Source organism: Leuciscus leuciscus (assembly GCF_965113295.1).
Source record: "Leuciscus leuciscus genome assembly, chromosome: 10".
Taxonomy (NCBI): Eukaryota; Metazoa; Chordata; class Actinopteri; order Cypriniformes; family Leuciscidae; genus Leuciscus; species Leuciscus leuciscus.
In genome coordinates, this window is record NC_138734.1 from 4,898,603 (window position 1) to 4,913,305 (window position 14,703).

Consider the following 14,703-nt stretch of genomic DNA (forward strand, 5'->3'; position numbering starts at 1 on the left):
AAAACCCACGAAAACAGGATTTCAAAAAATTTGAATATTACATGAAATCACACAGTAATTACACAGTGATACCATGGTCATTGAACCAGGTTCTGGTTATTTTGTTATTTTGTTTTGGTTGTGGGCAGGTGCAAATCCTGCTGGAAAATAAAGTCAGCATCTCCATAAAGCTTGTCTGCTGAAGGAAGCATGAAGTGCTCTGGAAATGTCCTGGTAGACGGCTGCGTTGAGTGGACAGCGCAGTGGACCAACACCAGCCGATGACATGGCTCCCCAAACCAACACAGACTGTGGAAACTTCACACTGGACTTCAAGCATCTTGGATTGTGTGCCTCTCCATTCTTCCTCCAGACTCTGGGACCTTGGTCTCCAAATGAAATGCAAAATTTGCTCTCATCAGAAAAGAGGACTTTGGTCCACTGTGCTTTATTAAATCCAGAGTCAACGCAGCCGTCTACTAGGACATTTCCAGAGCACTTCATGCTTCCTTCAGCAGACAAGTTTATGGAGATGCTGACTTCATTTTCCAGCAGGATTTGCACCTGCCCACACTGCCAAAATAACCAAAACCTGGTTCAATGACCATGGTATTACTGTGTAATTACTGTGTGATTTCATGTAATATTCAAATTTTTTGAAATCCTGTTTTCGTGGGTTTTATGAGCTGGAAGCCCAAATTATGTACAAATAAACAACTAAATACTTGAAATTGTTTAAGTTGTGGGCCCTGAATCTATAATCTATGGAAGTTTAACGTTTTGAATGGAATTATGGAAATAAATAAACTTTTCCATGATATTCACATTTTTTGGAAAGGGTCTGTATATAAAATGATACAGGTGATGATTTTATATTAAAAGGTGCTAGATGCAAATGTGCAGTGACCCAGACCCTTCTCTATTAAAATGAATAGGAATGCTCTTTACTGATCCATAAACAAACAAAATGATGTGGATCAATAAGCCATGTGGCTACCGAGGCCTTGAGCCGCTGTCCATAAATCTCAGAAGGCCACCCGTTCATTAAATTATAAAAGATCCATGAGCCGTGAAATTCTGAGGCCGAAATATGCCAGTGGTGCCTAAAAATAGACTTCTACAGACTTTTCCGTCCGTATTGTTTCTTCAGAAGCCTTTTATCTTTGTCTCAGTCCCAGAGGTCACCGAAGACATGCGTTCTCCTTCCCTCAGTGCAAATGTGTCTCTTTTCGTTTTCTTGTCAGAATAATGCTCACACGTCTATGAAAGATGTCACGGAGAGAGGTGTGTGCGTGCTTGAGGAGACAGAAAGTCTTCGCAGCGGCACGACCGGCTACTGACGGTATACTCGCATCTCACAATTAGCATCATGAAGCCGCTTGTGGCATGTAAGGAAAAAGGGCTCGAAACTAAAATAGATTTTTCTTTTTTTTTAAATCATTCCCTTTGCACTTAGGAAAGATTATATTTTCATGCGTGGAAAGAGTTCCCAAATATTACTTACTCATGAAGAGGTCTTCTTCTAAACATTAACACAAAAACGTACCCTCACAAGTCATTGCTTGTATGTTAAATCAGAAAGCAATTGACTCACTCTCCCTTTTTAGATAGACAGAAGGCCAGAGTCATTGTTTAGTGCTGCAATGTGGCACATTGTATTCCAAACCAATCAGTTTTAGAAAGCTCTTTCCACCCGGATGAGTTTTTGGGACCTGCGATATAAATATCAACCATCTGTGTGACCATCTGCATTCAGATGCTACATCAAGTGCAAAGGCCAAGCCACCCAACACCCGCATATTGGTCCTCCATTTTGAGGCCTGAACTATTTTCATAGTCTCTGTTCCTGCTTTTCCTTGAGGCAGGATAATCCAAGACTTATTGGTTTTTATTCGACTGCACTTTAAGACATCATACCTGGTGCTGAGTCCCATCTATACGTCCAGTGAGAGTGCAAATAGTTTTGTAACTCAACAAAATGGAAATACAATAATCCATACAAATTCTGAAGATACAATCTAAATCCAAATTTGATAGTCACAGATTCAAATCAGCTAAGTACATGCTAAAATGGCAAGTATACAAAGTTAAAAGTGATTGTGTCAGTACTGTTTATCTGGTACAAAAACACTAATATTCCCTAATTTTCAATTAGGAATCTAAACCTGAAAACTGAAAACATGGCAAATAGAACCATTTAAATGCAGAAATGAAGTAAAATACCTTGGAAGGAATTCTAGTTGTAACTAACACTCTGGTGCTGCTCGCATGGCTACTTCAATAAAATGAATGTTTTAGTTCAATAATGTTTTTTATTTAATATTTTGTATTTTTAAGGGGATTTTATGGTGATATTTTTTAGCATAGATCTGAAAATGAAATTTCCAACTTAAACTCTCCAACTTAAAAAACATAAATATTGTAGTAGTTTGCAGTTTAGTTTCATTTTAAAGAAGACACATGGCAGATTATTGCTGAAGTTAAAAAAAGAAACACACAAAAAAGTTATAGGCGTTTCAGTGCATTATTATGACAAATACATAAAAATAGAATTTTTTAATTTAAATGAATGAATATATTTTCCAAAACATGTAAAACTGTGAGAAAATCAAAGCCATAAATCTAAACAAGTTGTGTTCCAATTTTGAGGTTGATATCTCAAAATATGACCTTTCAGTAAGATTTAGTTTTTTGGCGCAGTACCAAACGCTTCCACTAGATGAAATTTGCTTCACATTCGTTTTTAATGTGCTCATTTTTTACCTCGAACAGTACAAGTGTGACTATTTTTTCGGGACCATTTAACCTTGACAAAGTAGATGGAGTAACTTTTCTGTATTTACGGTTATGACAAAACACGCATGGATGAGTGACATATGTGCGCATTTTCCAGTGAAAAATATCCCGCTATAACACCTATAACAGGCTTACCATAGTAAATCAGGGTAAGACAAAAACATGTTTTGGAAGAAGGATTGATGATGTATTGACTCATTATTTACGTTTTGTTAATTTTGAATAACAAAAGTTGCGTAGTGTACCTTTAATTTTTTTTTTTTTACTTCCCAATGCTACTTATGAGTATGTTCGCATATACTGTATATGATGGCATATTTAGTTTGTAACTGTGAAAGCTATAAAATATCAGCAGCTACTTTCATGTACCATTGCAAAAAAATGTCTATGTTTATTTTCTATGTAATTAAATATTTATTAAAACATTGACTTCTTACAAAGACGTATTAAACATTGGTGTTCCACAGAAAAAAAGAAAAAAGAAAAAAAAGCACACAGGTTTGGAATGATGTCAGGGGGAATAATTTATTTGTTATTTTTTTCAGTTTTTTAGGTGAACTATGTCTTTAAGAAAGCAGGAGAGCTACTTCTAGACTACATCTACTAGATTTGAAAACTGATTTTTGCTAAATATCTCACCATTCACTGATTCGTCCAGGTAGCACTCCCTCAACATTGTATGTTTAGACTAAACGCGACTGCTCTCATGTTATGCCAGGACAGCAAATGCGAGTGTATAACTGTCATCTTTGCAGGACTGTGATATGAAGAGTGTGCAAAGTAACAGATTTTAGCAACAGTGTGAAAGTGAAAAGCACATAACAGGCACAATACCGGTATACACATGAATATCTATGGGTTCAGTGTGTGTCACATGACTAAACTTATGTCATCGTTTTTAAATACCTTAGTTTTCACAGTCCACACTACAACACGAAAACTGCGTTTTCAGATTTATCCACTTTGGAGAGCGTTTTCAAAAAACTTAAAATGTTATCTCAGTGTGGACGGAAGGCCAAAACGGAGAGAAAAGATGCGTTTTTAAACGGAAACGTATTAGTGTGGACAAGACGCTTAGAGAGTTACTCCTAAACACTGACGCCTTAAAGGGTTAGTTCACCCAAAAATGAAAATTCTGTCAGTAATTACTCACCCTCATGTTGTTCCAACCGCGTAAGACCTTCGTTCATCTTCGGAACACAAATTAAAATATTTTTGATGAAATCTGAGAGCTGATCACTTCTCCATAGGCTGCTAGGTGTCCCAAACTTGCTGGCCCAGAAAAGTTATTAAAGAGATCGTTAATATAGTCCAAGTGACTACAGTGGCTCAATCTTAAGTATATCAAGCGACGAGAATACTTTTTGTGCGCAAAAACAAACAAAAATAACGACTTTATTCCACTATTAATTTCCTTCTCTCTGGGCCTCTAGTTGGTTCACGTAGTGTTTTTGCGCAGCGCGTCTGTGTTACACGTCACCACGTAGGCTCACTATTGGCCGACGCTGGTCATGTGTGTAATGCGTGATGACGTATAACACAGACGCGCAGCGCAAAAACACTACGAGGCCCAGAGAGAAGGAAATGAATAGTGGAATAAAGTCGTTATTTTTGTTTGTTTTTGCGCACAAAAAGTATTCTCGTCGCTTGATATACTTAAGATTGAGCCACTAGTCACTTGGACTATATTAACGATCTCTTTAATAACTTTTCTGGGCCAGCAAGTTTGGGCCACCTAGCAGTCTATGGAGAAGTGATCAGCTCTCAGATTTCATCAAAAATATCTTAATTTGTGTTCCGAAGATGAACGAAGGTCTTACGCGGTTGGAACAACATGAGGGTGAGTAATTACTGACAGAATTTTCATTTTTGGGTGAACTAACCCTTTAAAGGCACAGGACTCCATAGGAAATGAAATAATAGTACTAAATGTTAACAAATAGTTCAAAAAAGTTGTGTTGAAAGTAACTACTGAACAAAATGTTTGATTTGCTAATGAGAGAGTGTCCTTGGGTCTGTCACTGTTAGAACAAATTCACTGTATGTCTGTAGTCCTGTAGGGAAATGAGAGAACAGAAATGAGCTTCTTATTCCTTACAGCTTAAACAAAATGAAAGGGAACTTCACAGAATACATCACAGACTGCTTTCTTCCAACAAAACTTTCTTTCCTTCCTATGTGATTAAGAAGATGGAAAACAATTTCCCTTGCAGACCATAATAAATCCTTTCCAAAAAATAAAAAAGTCCCCTGTGACAAGAGCTTAAAAATAGCCTCCGGTGTTCAGTTCATGTTAAATAAGGATGCAGATGTAGATGCCGAAATAGATACTTGTGATATGTGATGATCCTTCGATCCTTCTAGCAGTTATTCTACTGATAATGGCCAGATGAAAGACAATCCTGAGAAGAACTGAAGGCAAGGTCAAAATTAACCTAGTATGTGTTTATGTGGGTGCATACAAACTCTATCTATGTATTCACTCGTGCGGGCCAGATGAGGAAGTTCAGGCCTCTTGCAGTTCTGGTAAGTTGATTTGAGAGGTCAGTGCTTCTTTATGAGTCTTGAGACATGCACACCGCTGTATTCTTCTCTCTATTCAGCTTGTTTGCCTGTCTCAGCCTGTTCTTGCTCAAACCTTCCATCTCAATTCTCATAGAAACAGAATAAATAAATCACCAGCCCAAAGTGCCGTGAAGGGAATGTGGTAGTGTGGGATGCAAACGTTTCTTGTCTCGTCACATTCAGTTATAAATAGGCTTGGGTATCATTTTAATTTTACCGATTCCGATTTTGATTCTGCTTATTGATTCCAATTCTTATTGATTCCTAATTTCGATTCCATTAAGGTAAAAAAAAAAAAAAAAAATTGATATCATTCACATTTAATCTTATTGCAAAACATTTAATTGTAGCTGACTATCATGAACAAAAATCAACAGGCTAAGAACACTTACATAAGGAACTTTTGCCTGTGGTTTTAAAATACCATAGAAAAAGAACTAGCCTAACTAATATAAATTTCAAGCGTTATTAAAGACAAGTAAACACCCAGTAATTAAAAAAGGACAAATAAAAACTAGCAATCGCAACAAATAGATTCAACTAAACAAAGATATACAATTGAGATAAACAGTGTTTTAAGATTTTCAGGTATTCAGGTACATAAACTGTAATCAAATGTTTTTGCCTGGAGACGGGCCTCGGGGGAGCTTCCAGGACTATGTGGAGTGGGTGCTTGTCCACAATGGTTCCCCTTTACCATCATGGAGAGTGAGGAGAAAACCAGCATGCCAGCCACAGCCACCTTTCCAGTAAGGAAAATTCCTGAGTCTGTTCCAGTGAGAGAAATTCACCAGTCAATTCCAGTGAGAGAAATTCACCAGTCTGCACCAGTTAGAGAAATTCACTAGTCTGTACCAGTGGGAGAAATATGGCTGCTATATGTCTCCAGCCATCGTGGCCGAGCCTAGTGTCAAGTCTACAGAGAAAAATCCTTCATGGTCCCCTGAGCTACCTGCACCGCCCAGGGCCCCTGAACTGCCGGCTCCGCCCTGGAGGCTTCCTGTTCTACTAAGCCACGGCCTCGTCAGCCTCCAGGATGTATTATGGCGCGAGGACTCATTGTCACTTTTTGAGTTTGTTTCTGATCTGTTTTCCTGTTCTGTCAAGTCAACTCACCTTTGTTTATATAGCGCTTTTTACAATACAGATTGTTTCAAAGCAGCTTTACAGTGATGACTGGAAAATAATGCAATAAAGTTTGTTTCTGCTGTACAGCAGATCTAGAAGAAAATAGCGTCATAGTCCAGCTTAAAGGTGAACTAAGTAACTTTTTTTACCTTAACTGAACAGCTTCGGAGTCATTGGAATGGTTATATTACTTATTTTGGGTTGAATGGTGGTCGTTTCGCACCCCCCTGGTGCCCGTGAGCGGAAAATACGCACTTGCAACTTTGAGCCGGCGGGCCGCCGGCCGCTGCGTCAGGAAGTCTCGCGTGATATCAGGTCTCGCGATGTAAACAATTGCTTTACGGCCAAAAGAAATCTGCTAAAATGCTGTCATTATTGCGCTCCCTCACGCTGTCCGAACCCGAATGAAGAAGACGTTTTAAAGAATGTCCCATCTGCTTTGATGTCGTTGATCTATAGCCTCTAGTGTCTGAGAATCACAAACAAGTTTTTACAACAGTGTTGTCAAATGTCTATTCCGAAGCTGTGGGGGGAGCTCTAGAGAGAAACCTGCGAGCAAAAAGCGAGAATACAGCGAAGAAATCCCGAAGCTACTGAGTGCTGCTTTAAGTAAGTGATGGTTCATTTCTGTAGTAAAAAAGTTAATTAATTAATTTAGTTCATTTATCTATACAGCCGCTCTGGCGAAAACAGTGATGTCATCATCCAGGTCAGTTCAGTTCTCATACAATGGTGTCAATGCAGGCAGATTAATAATATTGTTGAATATTAAGTGTCCCCAACTTAGCAAGCCAAAAGCTAAAGGTGACAATGGCAAGGAACCAAAACAGAATGGAGAAAAAAACCTTGGGAGAAACCAGGCTCAGTCGGGGGGCCAGTTCTTCTCTGGCCTGAACGAACAGTGTATGATTATGATTCAGGCTGCATTACTGGTCAGAAGTCAGATTGGATCAGAATATTCAGAATATTTATCCAGTTGGTTGAAGACGTCATCACGCCGGTATGGAGACTTTGTTGTTGAGGTTTGTTGAGGATCAGTAGAACTGGCTGTTGTGTCGATGAGGCCTTCACAGTGGAGAGTCTAGTTGACACAATCTCTGCTGACACTTCAGAAATGCGTTGTGGTCGTGTCTAGGCGCAGGTCCACCATCTGATCCGGATACGGCCTGATACGGCTGACTGCAGTTGGGATAAACAGAGAGACTAATATTAGCGTAGATGCCATTCTTCTTATGATGTAATGAGTACATCGGGTGTTATAGGAAGTGTTCCCGGTTTCGGTTGACCTAGTTTATGCAGCCTAACAATCATTTAACGGATTTCAATAATATAAATTTATAATTTTCTATGTGTATGCCAGGATAAAGCGATGTGTGTTTAGTCTAATTTTAAACTGACAGAGTGTGTCTGCTCCTCGAACAGTGCTAGGAAGACTTTTCCAAAGTTTAGGTGCTTAATAGGAAAAGGATCTACTGCCTGCAGTTGATTTTGATATTCTAGGTATTATCAACTGGCCATAATTTTGAGATTGCAATAGACATAACGGACTATAATGCGTTAAGAGCTTGCTCAAGCACTGGGGAGCTCAACCATTTAGTGCTTTATAAGCAATCAGCAATATTTTAAAATGTATACAATGTTTAATGGGAGAACCGGGATAATATAGTCATACTTCCTGGTTCTAGTAAGAACGTAGTGGCTGCATTTTGGACCAGCTGGAGATTGTTTATTAAGCATGCAGGACAACCACCCAGTAGAGCAACCACCCAGTAGAGCATTACAATAATCTAGCCTTAAGGTCATGAACCCATTAACTAACTGTTCCGCATTTGACATTGTGAGCATATGTCGTAATTTAGATATATTTTTAAGATGGAAGAATGCGATTTTACAGATGCTAGAAACATGGCTTTCAAATGAAAGATTGGTATCAAAGAGAACATCCAGGTTCCTAACTGACGACGAAAACTTGGAAGAACATCAATCAAGTCTTAGAAAGTATTCAAGGTTACTACGTGCTGAGGTGTTTTGTCCAATAATTAAAAACTCTGTTTTATCAGAATGAAGTAGTAAATTACTAATCATCCAATTTTTTATATCAGTTATGCATTCTGTTAATTTTGTGAATTGATACGTTTCGTCAGGGTGCGAAGAAATATAGAACAGAGTAAAATCAGCATAACAGTGAAAACTAACGCCATGCTTCCTAATTATATCTCCCAAGAGTAGCATGTACAGCAACGGTGAAAAGCAACGGTCCTAGTACTGAGCCTTGCAGTACTCCATTCTGAATTTGTGATCGGTATGACATCTCTTCCTTTACTGCTACAAACTGATAACGGTCCGATACGTATGATTTAAATCATGCTAATGCAATACTGTGAATGTCTGTGTTTCTTTGTTAGCTTTCTAGTTTGCTAATTAGTTCTGTCCTTTGCCTGTTTGTTTCTATGGTTACCGATTTGATTTGAGTTTCAGTTCAGAAGTGTCTCGTTAATTAGTCTCATTAGTTCCTCATTTTGCTGTGTATTTAAACCCTGTGCGTCTTTCAGTTTATTGTCAGTTCTACGTTATTACTGCGTTGGTTATTCTGTTCATGTTCCTGTTATTCCTGAGTGTTTCGTGAAGATTTGAGTTTGTTCCTGAAATTAAAGTTAAAGCTGCTGCAACTTATATGCTGGAAACAACGCTGACAGATACTCTGTGCTTCTAAAAATAAAGTAATATAAAATGTTATACTATACTATTTCAAAAAGCTGATGTTGCTAATTATGACCAAATTATTCATGAAGATTCATAACATGATTGGAGTGAATTCTATATGTAGCATCTTCGTGGAAAATCTCCATTAGCAACGAAATGATCAACTATATTTCATAATTAGGAGGAGGCTGAAGATGGAATAGCAATTAAGTAAGAAATTAAGTATTAAGTAATCATTTAGTAGACATGCATTTATGCATTTATGCACTTATGCACTTATCCACACCATTGATTAAAAACAGACAAAGTATTTTTTAGGAAAAACAACCTAAAACATTTTAGGTAACACTTCATTTTACATTTTACTATAGTAATTACAAGCAACTAACCCTAAACCCCAACCCATATTTGATTAATATTACTCACTTAAATGTATAATTACACTGTAACAAGGACACAATAAACAGTGTAATCATATTTATTGTATTATATTGATACATTATATTCAAATCTATTATAATATATTCCGTGTAACCTGCCAAAGTTAATATTTTTGTTGTTGTTGTTGCACATGATATTTGATATTTGGAAAAACTGTACAATATGGTTTAAATTAAATGAGTTCTAGTAACAGTATAATATTTATTCTAATTGTATTATATAAATACACAGCCATTTAACAGTAATTTTCCAAATATTGTTATTATTCATTAATTATTTATTATTATTTTATTAATTCATATTATTATCACACTTTTATTACATAGGATACGTATAATGCACTATATTATAAAACATCGTTGATTTTGCAAGATCCTTTTATAGCATATACCTGTACTATAGGGCCTATATTGTGAAGCAACAACAACAAAAAATACTCACGCACATGAAATATTAAGAATGACGTGTCGTGTATGCAGTAACACTATTGTTTGTTAACATACTGTTCTTACACTGTGGCTTTTTGCATCCGCTTCCATCAGAGCACATGTGCTCTGCCCCTCTCCATCCAGACAGTGCGAGACTAGTAACTTCAGACTGTAGAGGTCTCCATCCTTCAGCATCCACGCGCTGTGCATTCTTCTGCATCGGCCACAGACTCAGAGAGAAAGAGAGAAAGAGAGAGAGGGAGGGACGGACAGAGAGAGAGAGAGAGAGAGAGAGAGGGAGAGGGGACACCGCGTAACGGCAACCTGAGACGCGTGTCCTCCCTCAGTGCGAACGGGAACTTAGATGATTTGATGGTGAAACCGATGGAAACGTGGAGATGATGTTCCAGTCCTTGATGATGGATTCGTCTTTCAGCATGTCCAGCTATGCTGTCCTTGTGCTCGTCTCCTAATAGACAGCTGATTCATTTCTCTCCTCAAGTACTTCTCCTTTACTACAGCTTTTGTGATTGAACACTTGAGACGGCGTGAAGAACAGTGAAGGAAGCGGGGCGCATTGTTCATTTTTTTCAATTATCATTATTATAAAGGACTTCCAGCTCATACGGGATTCGTGATGTCTGCAACATACCGCTCCTTGTTCCTTTGTAAGTAAACTGAGTTATTTATTCCTTTAGAGTATGGCATGCGGTTTCATTTTTTGAAATCTAACCTTGTGTTTTAATTTGTCCGATATCGTTAGTAACATATTATTCACCTTCATCCATGTCAAATAAGTTTGAGCAGTGTTTAACCTATAAGCAAATTTGTTAATCTAAAACAAATTTAACCTATAAGCTTTACAGAATAGTCAGAAGTCCTGTTCATAACAAGACCCCCACCCAGTGGAGTAAATCAAATCCAGATGCTTTTGGTTTTTGGGTTCTGATGAGTTACACCCTTCAGACAGACAACTCTTGAAAATAAGGGTTCCAAAACCAAAAGTTCCATGGATAACTTTTAATTCACTAGTTCTTTAGAAATCCATCATGTTCTGGTGCTTTAATGAACCCAGAAACCAAAATGCTGATCCAAAAACCTAGTAATGAAATCTCAAGGTCTGAACCAGGTTAGAACCCAGAAAGGGCATACATTTTTTTTTATATATTTTTTTAATTTATTTTAAAAGAGGATTTTATGACGAACTTGAGGATCTTTATTTTTATTTATTTTTAAATATTATTCCATCACTGTGTTTGTGTCTGAGACCCCAATAGCATTAGTATAATGGGAGATACAGTTGGCTACAATGTGCATTTATGGAAACATTAAATAATAATGCATGCTATGCATCATCCAAATACAAAACAAATGTTAGCATTTGTTAGTAATTACATTTGGGCTACGGCACTAAATTGAACGTTCTTTGCAGAGCGGAACAAAGACAGGACACGCCGCCCAATCCAGATCTCTTAATTTGTTGTGACATCTGATGGCAAAAAATAGATCCTCATGTTAAACGTCCAGTGATGAGCCGGTGGCGCGAGCCGCTGCTGTCCGGTGGGCATGGGGGTCTCGCGTGTCTGCGTGTGCTGGAGGATGTGTGAAAGCATGCATGCATCCATGGGTCACATTGGGAGTCCTCCACCGTCTCGCGCGCGGTTCATTGTCCGATTCTCGGGCGGCACGCACGCACGTTTGTAACGGGAGTTTAGTGTGCGTGACCCATCGTTTATTATAATCACTGCGCCAAACTTTGTCCCATCTTTCGTGTCCTCTGCGCGAATATATGATGCAGTATGAAAGCGGTGTGTGTTGAGTCTAGTGACTGGCTATTGTGCTCTCTAAATATGATAAGCTGTATTAAAATTCCTCGCGCATTCTCCGTGGCGTGTTGAGAAGGTCAACGCTGCTGTAACACCCGCGACAGAAGCTTCAGCTTGCCGAAAACATCTCCTCACACTATTATTTCATATCAGCATAATTCATGCTTTCATTGTTTCTCAGAGGTTTCAGTAAAGTGTTTGGGTCCTGCCAATATTCCTCAGAAATTAGTTTGTTTTGAAATTCTCTTACACAGGCTACCATAAAGAGTTCGTTAAAAAAAGAAAAGAAAAGAAAAATGGTTGGCTAACATACAAAAATACCAAACTATTGTTTTGGCCAACTATTAACAAATGTTAATAAATAGTTCAACCTTTGGGTTCAGATCTACTTTCATTTTATACTTGAAAGATAGCGTTGGTTTAAATGTTACCCAGTAGGCTATGTTTGTATTTGCTTTTTTACTCTAAACTTTAAACTATACAGCAAAATATAATGTTACAGCTAACATATCTGTCTTATAGGAATATAAAATGTCTGGTAACACTTTACATAAGTGTCCCTGACTTAATTTGCAATTAATTGCATACTTAATATGAAATGATTGCTATAGCCTAGTAATTAGTTAGCCTTTATTTACATTTGAAATGTTTAATATCTACACTGCAATGTAAAGTGTTACCAATGCATTGCTTATAGCACTGAAACTGTAACCCACACACCTATGGGATGCTGCTACTTGGTGTAATCCCATTATATGGTAATGGAAAGATGGCAAGAGAAGACAGAGAGTGTTTTACATGCGCCCTGACACGTGCATCAGATCATGGGAAATATTTTTTTTAATGTAAAGAATAAAATCCTTCATGTTTGCATGTTTGCATTTGCTTCAAATTAAGTAAGATGGTTATATCTAAAATATACAGATATACAAATTCAAACTAATAATTTCTAAGCATAATTATCTATTTAAATGCAATATGAAGGGATAGAATCCCGTTTCACTTTGAGCACTCTTGAAATATTGATTTATCAATCAGGTTACTGCATTTTAAAGGTCATGATTATTAGCTATTGTTTGTCCTATGATTTTTTATTTATTTATTTTTCTTTAGGCATTGAATGAGCCTTAATTATTTTCAGACATATTATTAGATCATTTTAATGTGTTGTTTGGTTAATGATTATCTACTTGGTCTGTGTTGTGAGAGAGGAATGGATTGAGAACTGGCACTGTGCTTGTAGTAGATCCCATTGGCTTCTGCATTAAATTAGTTTAATGAAATAGCCTTGTAGTGTCATTATAAGTACATTTCTTCAAGATTGTATAACTCCATTAATGAAAAAAAAAGCTTAATAACTGGTATGTTTGGCGTGTAGAGCTCATTTCATTGCTGAATATCCTCAATGATAGAGTGAATCAATGTTGCATAATGGAGTAATTTCCATTTCATTTGATTTGATGCTTTCGAAGATCTTACATTACTTAAGTGTAGCACCCTGGAGGAAAGTAATATTTATTTAAAAGTCTTTTTGCAAAAATGTGCTGCTGCTACTCTCTGGAAATGAGCTAAAAAAGGAAAATAGCAACCAAACTGTGCAGAAATCATGATAATAGTCTAACCCCTCTTAGTCCGACTGAATTGGATGGAAAATGTTAAATGGGAAGTCTGGGAAGTAATAACAGATTGTAATTTACTTGTCAGGAATGTAATGGAACCATAATAAAGAACTTTCTCCATGTCACGTGATTAACGCTAATCCAACATCGAGACTCCATGACGTTCACACTGTCAGTTCTGGGGATTGACAACCGCATTTACTTACAGGTGTGAGTCTCGAAAAGTCCCAAATACTGTCTAAATGAACATAGGAGTCAAGCCCGTATTCTCTTACCAGTAACTATATTGACAGTGACCATATCAAAGATGGCGACGTCCATAAAACGTAAACGTTTTTATCATTTTTGATATGACAAGTCCAATCAAGCCACGAGTTCATCCCATAAATCTTCATCAGCAGCTTTTATATGAGGGTGGAAAACTGACGGGAGCAGCTCTGGTGTGGAACAGTGACTGGATATAAAACGTTCAGATGCAATATCTCCGTCACTGTAAGTTAGCGAAAGCAAAAACACGCACAAAAACACGCAACACACGGTAGACATACTGTACGTTTGTGCAGTGCAGAGCGACTCTTTTGCAGTGTATGACGTGACAGACAACTAGTTGTCCTGTCCGGTTCCATTCACACAGCGCAGGTTTTCTGAGAATGCAGTTGTGAGTCCTGAAAAAATGGTGTGGGTTTGGTTATAGAATGCGGTTGTCATTCCCGTAAATAACTGAACTGTGTGTGAACGTAACCATATTAAGGACTCAAATACAGGACGGATGAAACCTATGCCTCTTTTTACAAGATGTAATATAAGTCTCAGTTGTCCCCATGGATGCGTCTGTGAAGTTTCAGCTCAAATTACCCCACAGATAATTTATTATATCATGTTGTAAATGGCCATTTTTTAATGGAAGGAAAAACATGCTGTTGTCGTGGATGTGTCTTTAAATGCAAATGAGCTGCTGCTCCCCGCCCCGCTTTCCAGAAGAGGGCGGAGCCTTTACAGCTCGTGCCTCAGATACTCTGCCAAAAACTAAAACATCTGTTTGGTTTTGATTATCATCTCTATCGCAGTCATGCTCACGTGACATGGCAGTTCTTCATCATCATGAAAGTGTATTATCTGCATGTGTTTCAAAGCCATATCAGTCTAAACTTCTGACATAAGATTTTCTGAGCACACACATCCGAAACACGCACAGTTCTCTTTCACGTGTTATTGTGC

At 37.7% G+C, this 14,703-nt stretch overlaps 1 protein-coding gene and 1 long non-coding RNA gene across 2 annotated transcripts in view; one reads left to right on the plus strand and one right to left on the minus strand.

Annotated features, from left to right (window-relative positions):
- Nucleotides 1-4,158: 4,158 nt before the first annotated feature.
- Nucleotides 4,159-10,262, minus strand: LOC309507878. Its single transcript, XR_014209273.1, has 2 exons — nt 10,125-10,262; nt 4,159-7,647 (listed from the first exon to the last, which is right to left on the minus strand). It is a non-coding gene; the product is annotated as an uncharacterized lncRNA (long non-coding RNA).
- The window catches only part of clmpb (CXADR like membrane protein b), an 85,758-nt gene continuing 81,284 nt past the window's right edge, over nt 10,230-14,703 (plus strand). The window contains exon 1 of the mRNA XM_082182264.1: nt 10,230-10,708. Coding sequence (XP_082038390.1) covers nt 10,678-10,708 — 31 coding nt within the window. The 5' untranslated portion in view covers nt 10,230-10,677. The remainder of the gene's footprint in view (nt 10,709-14,703) is intronic.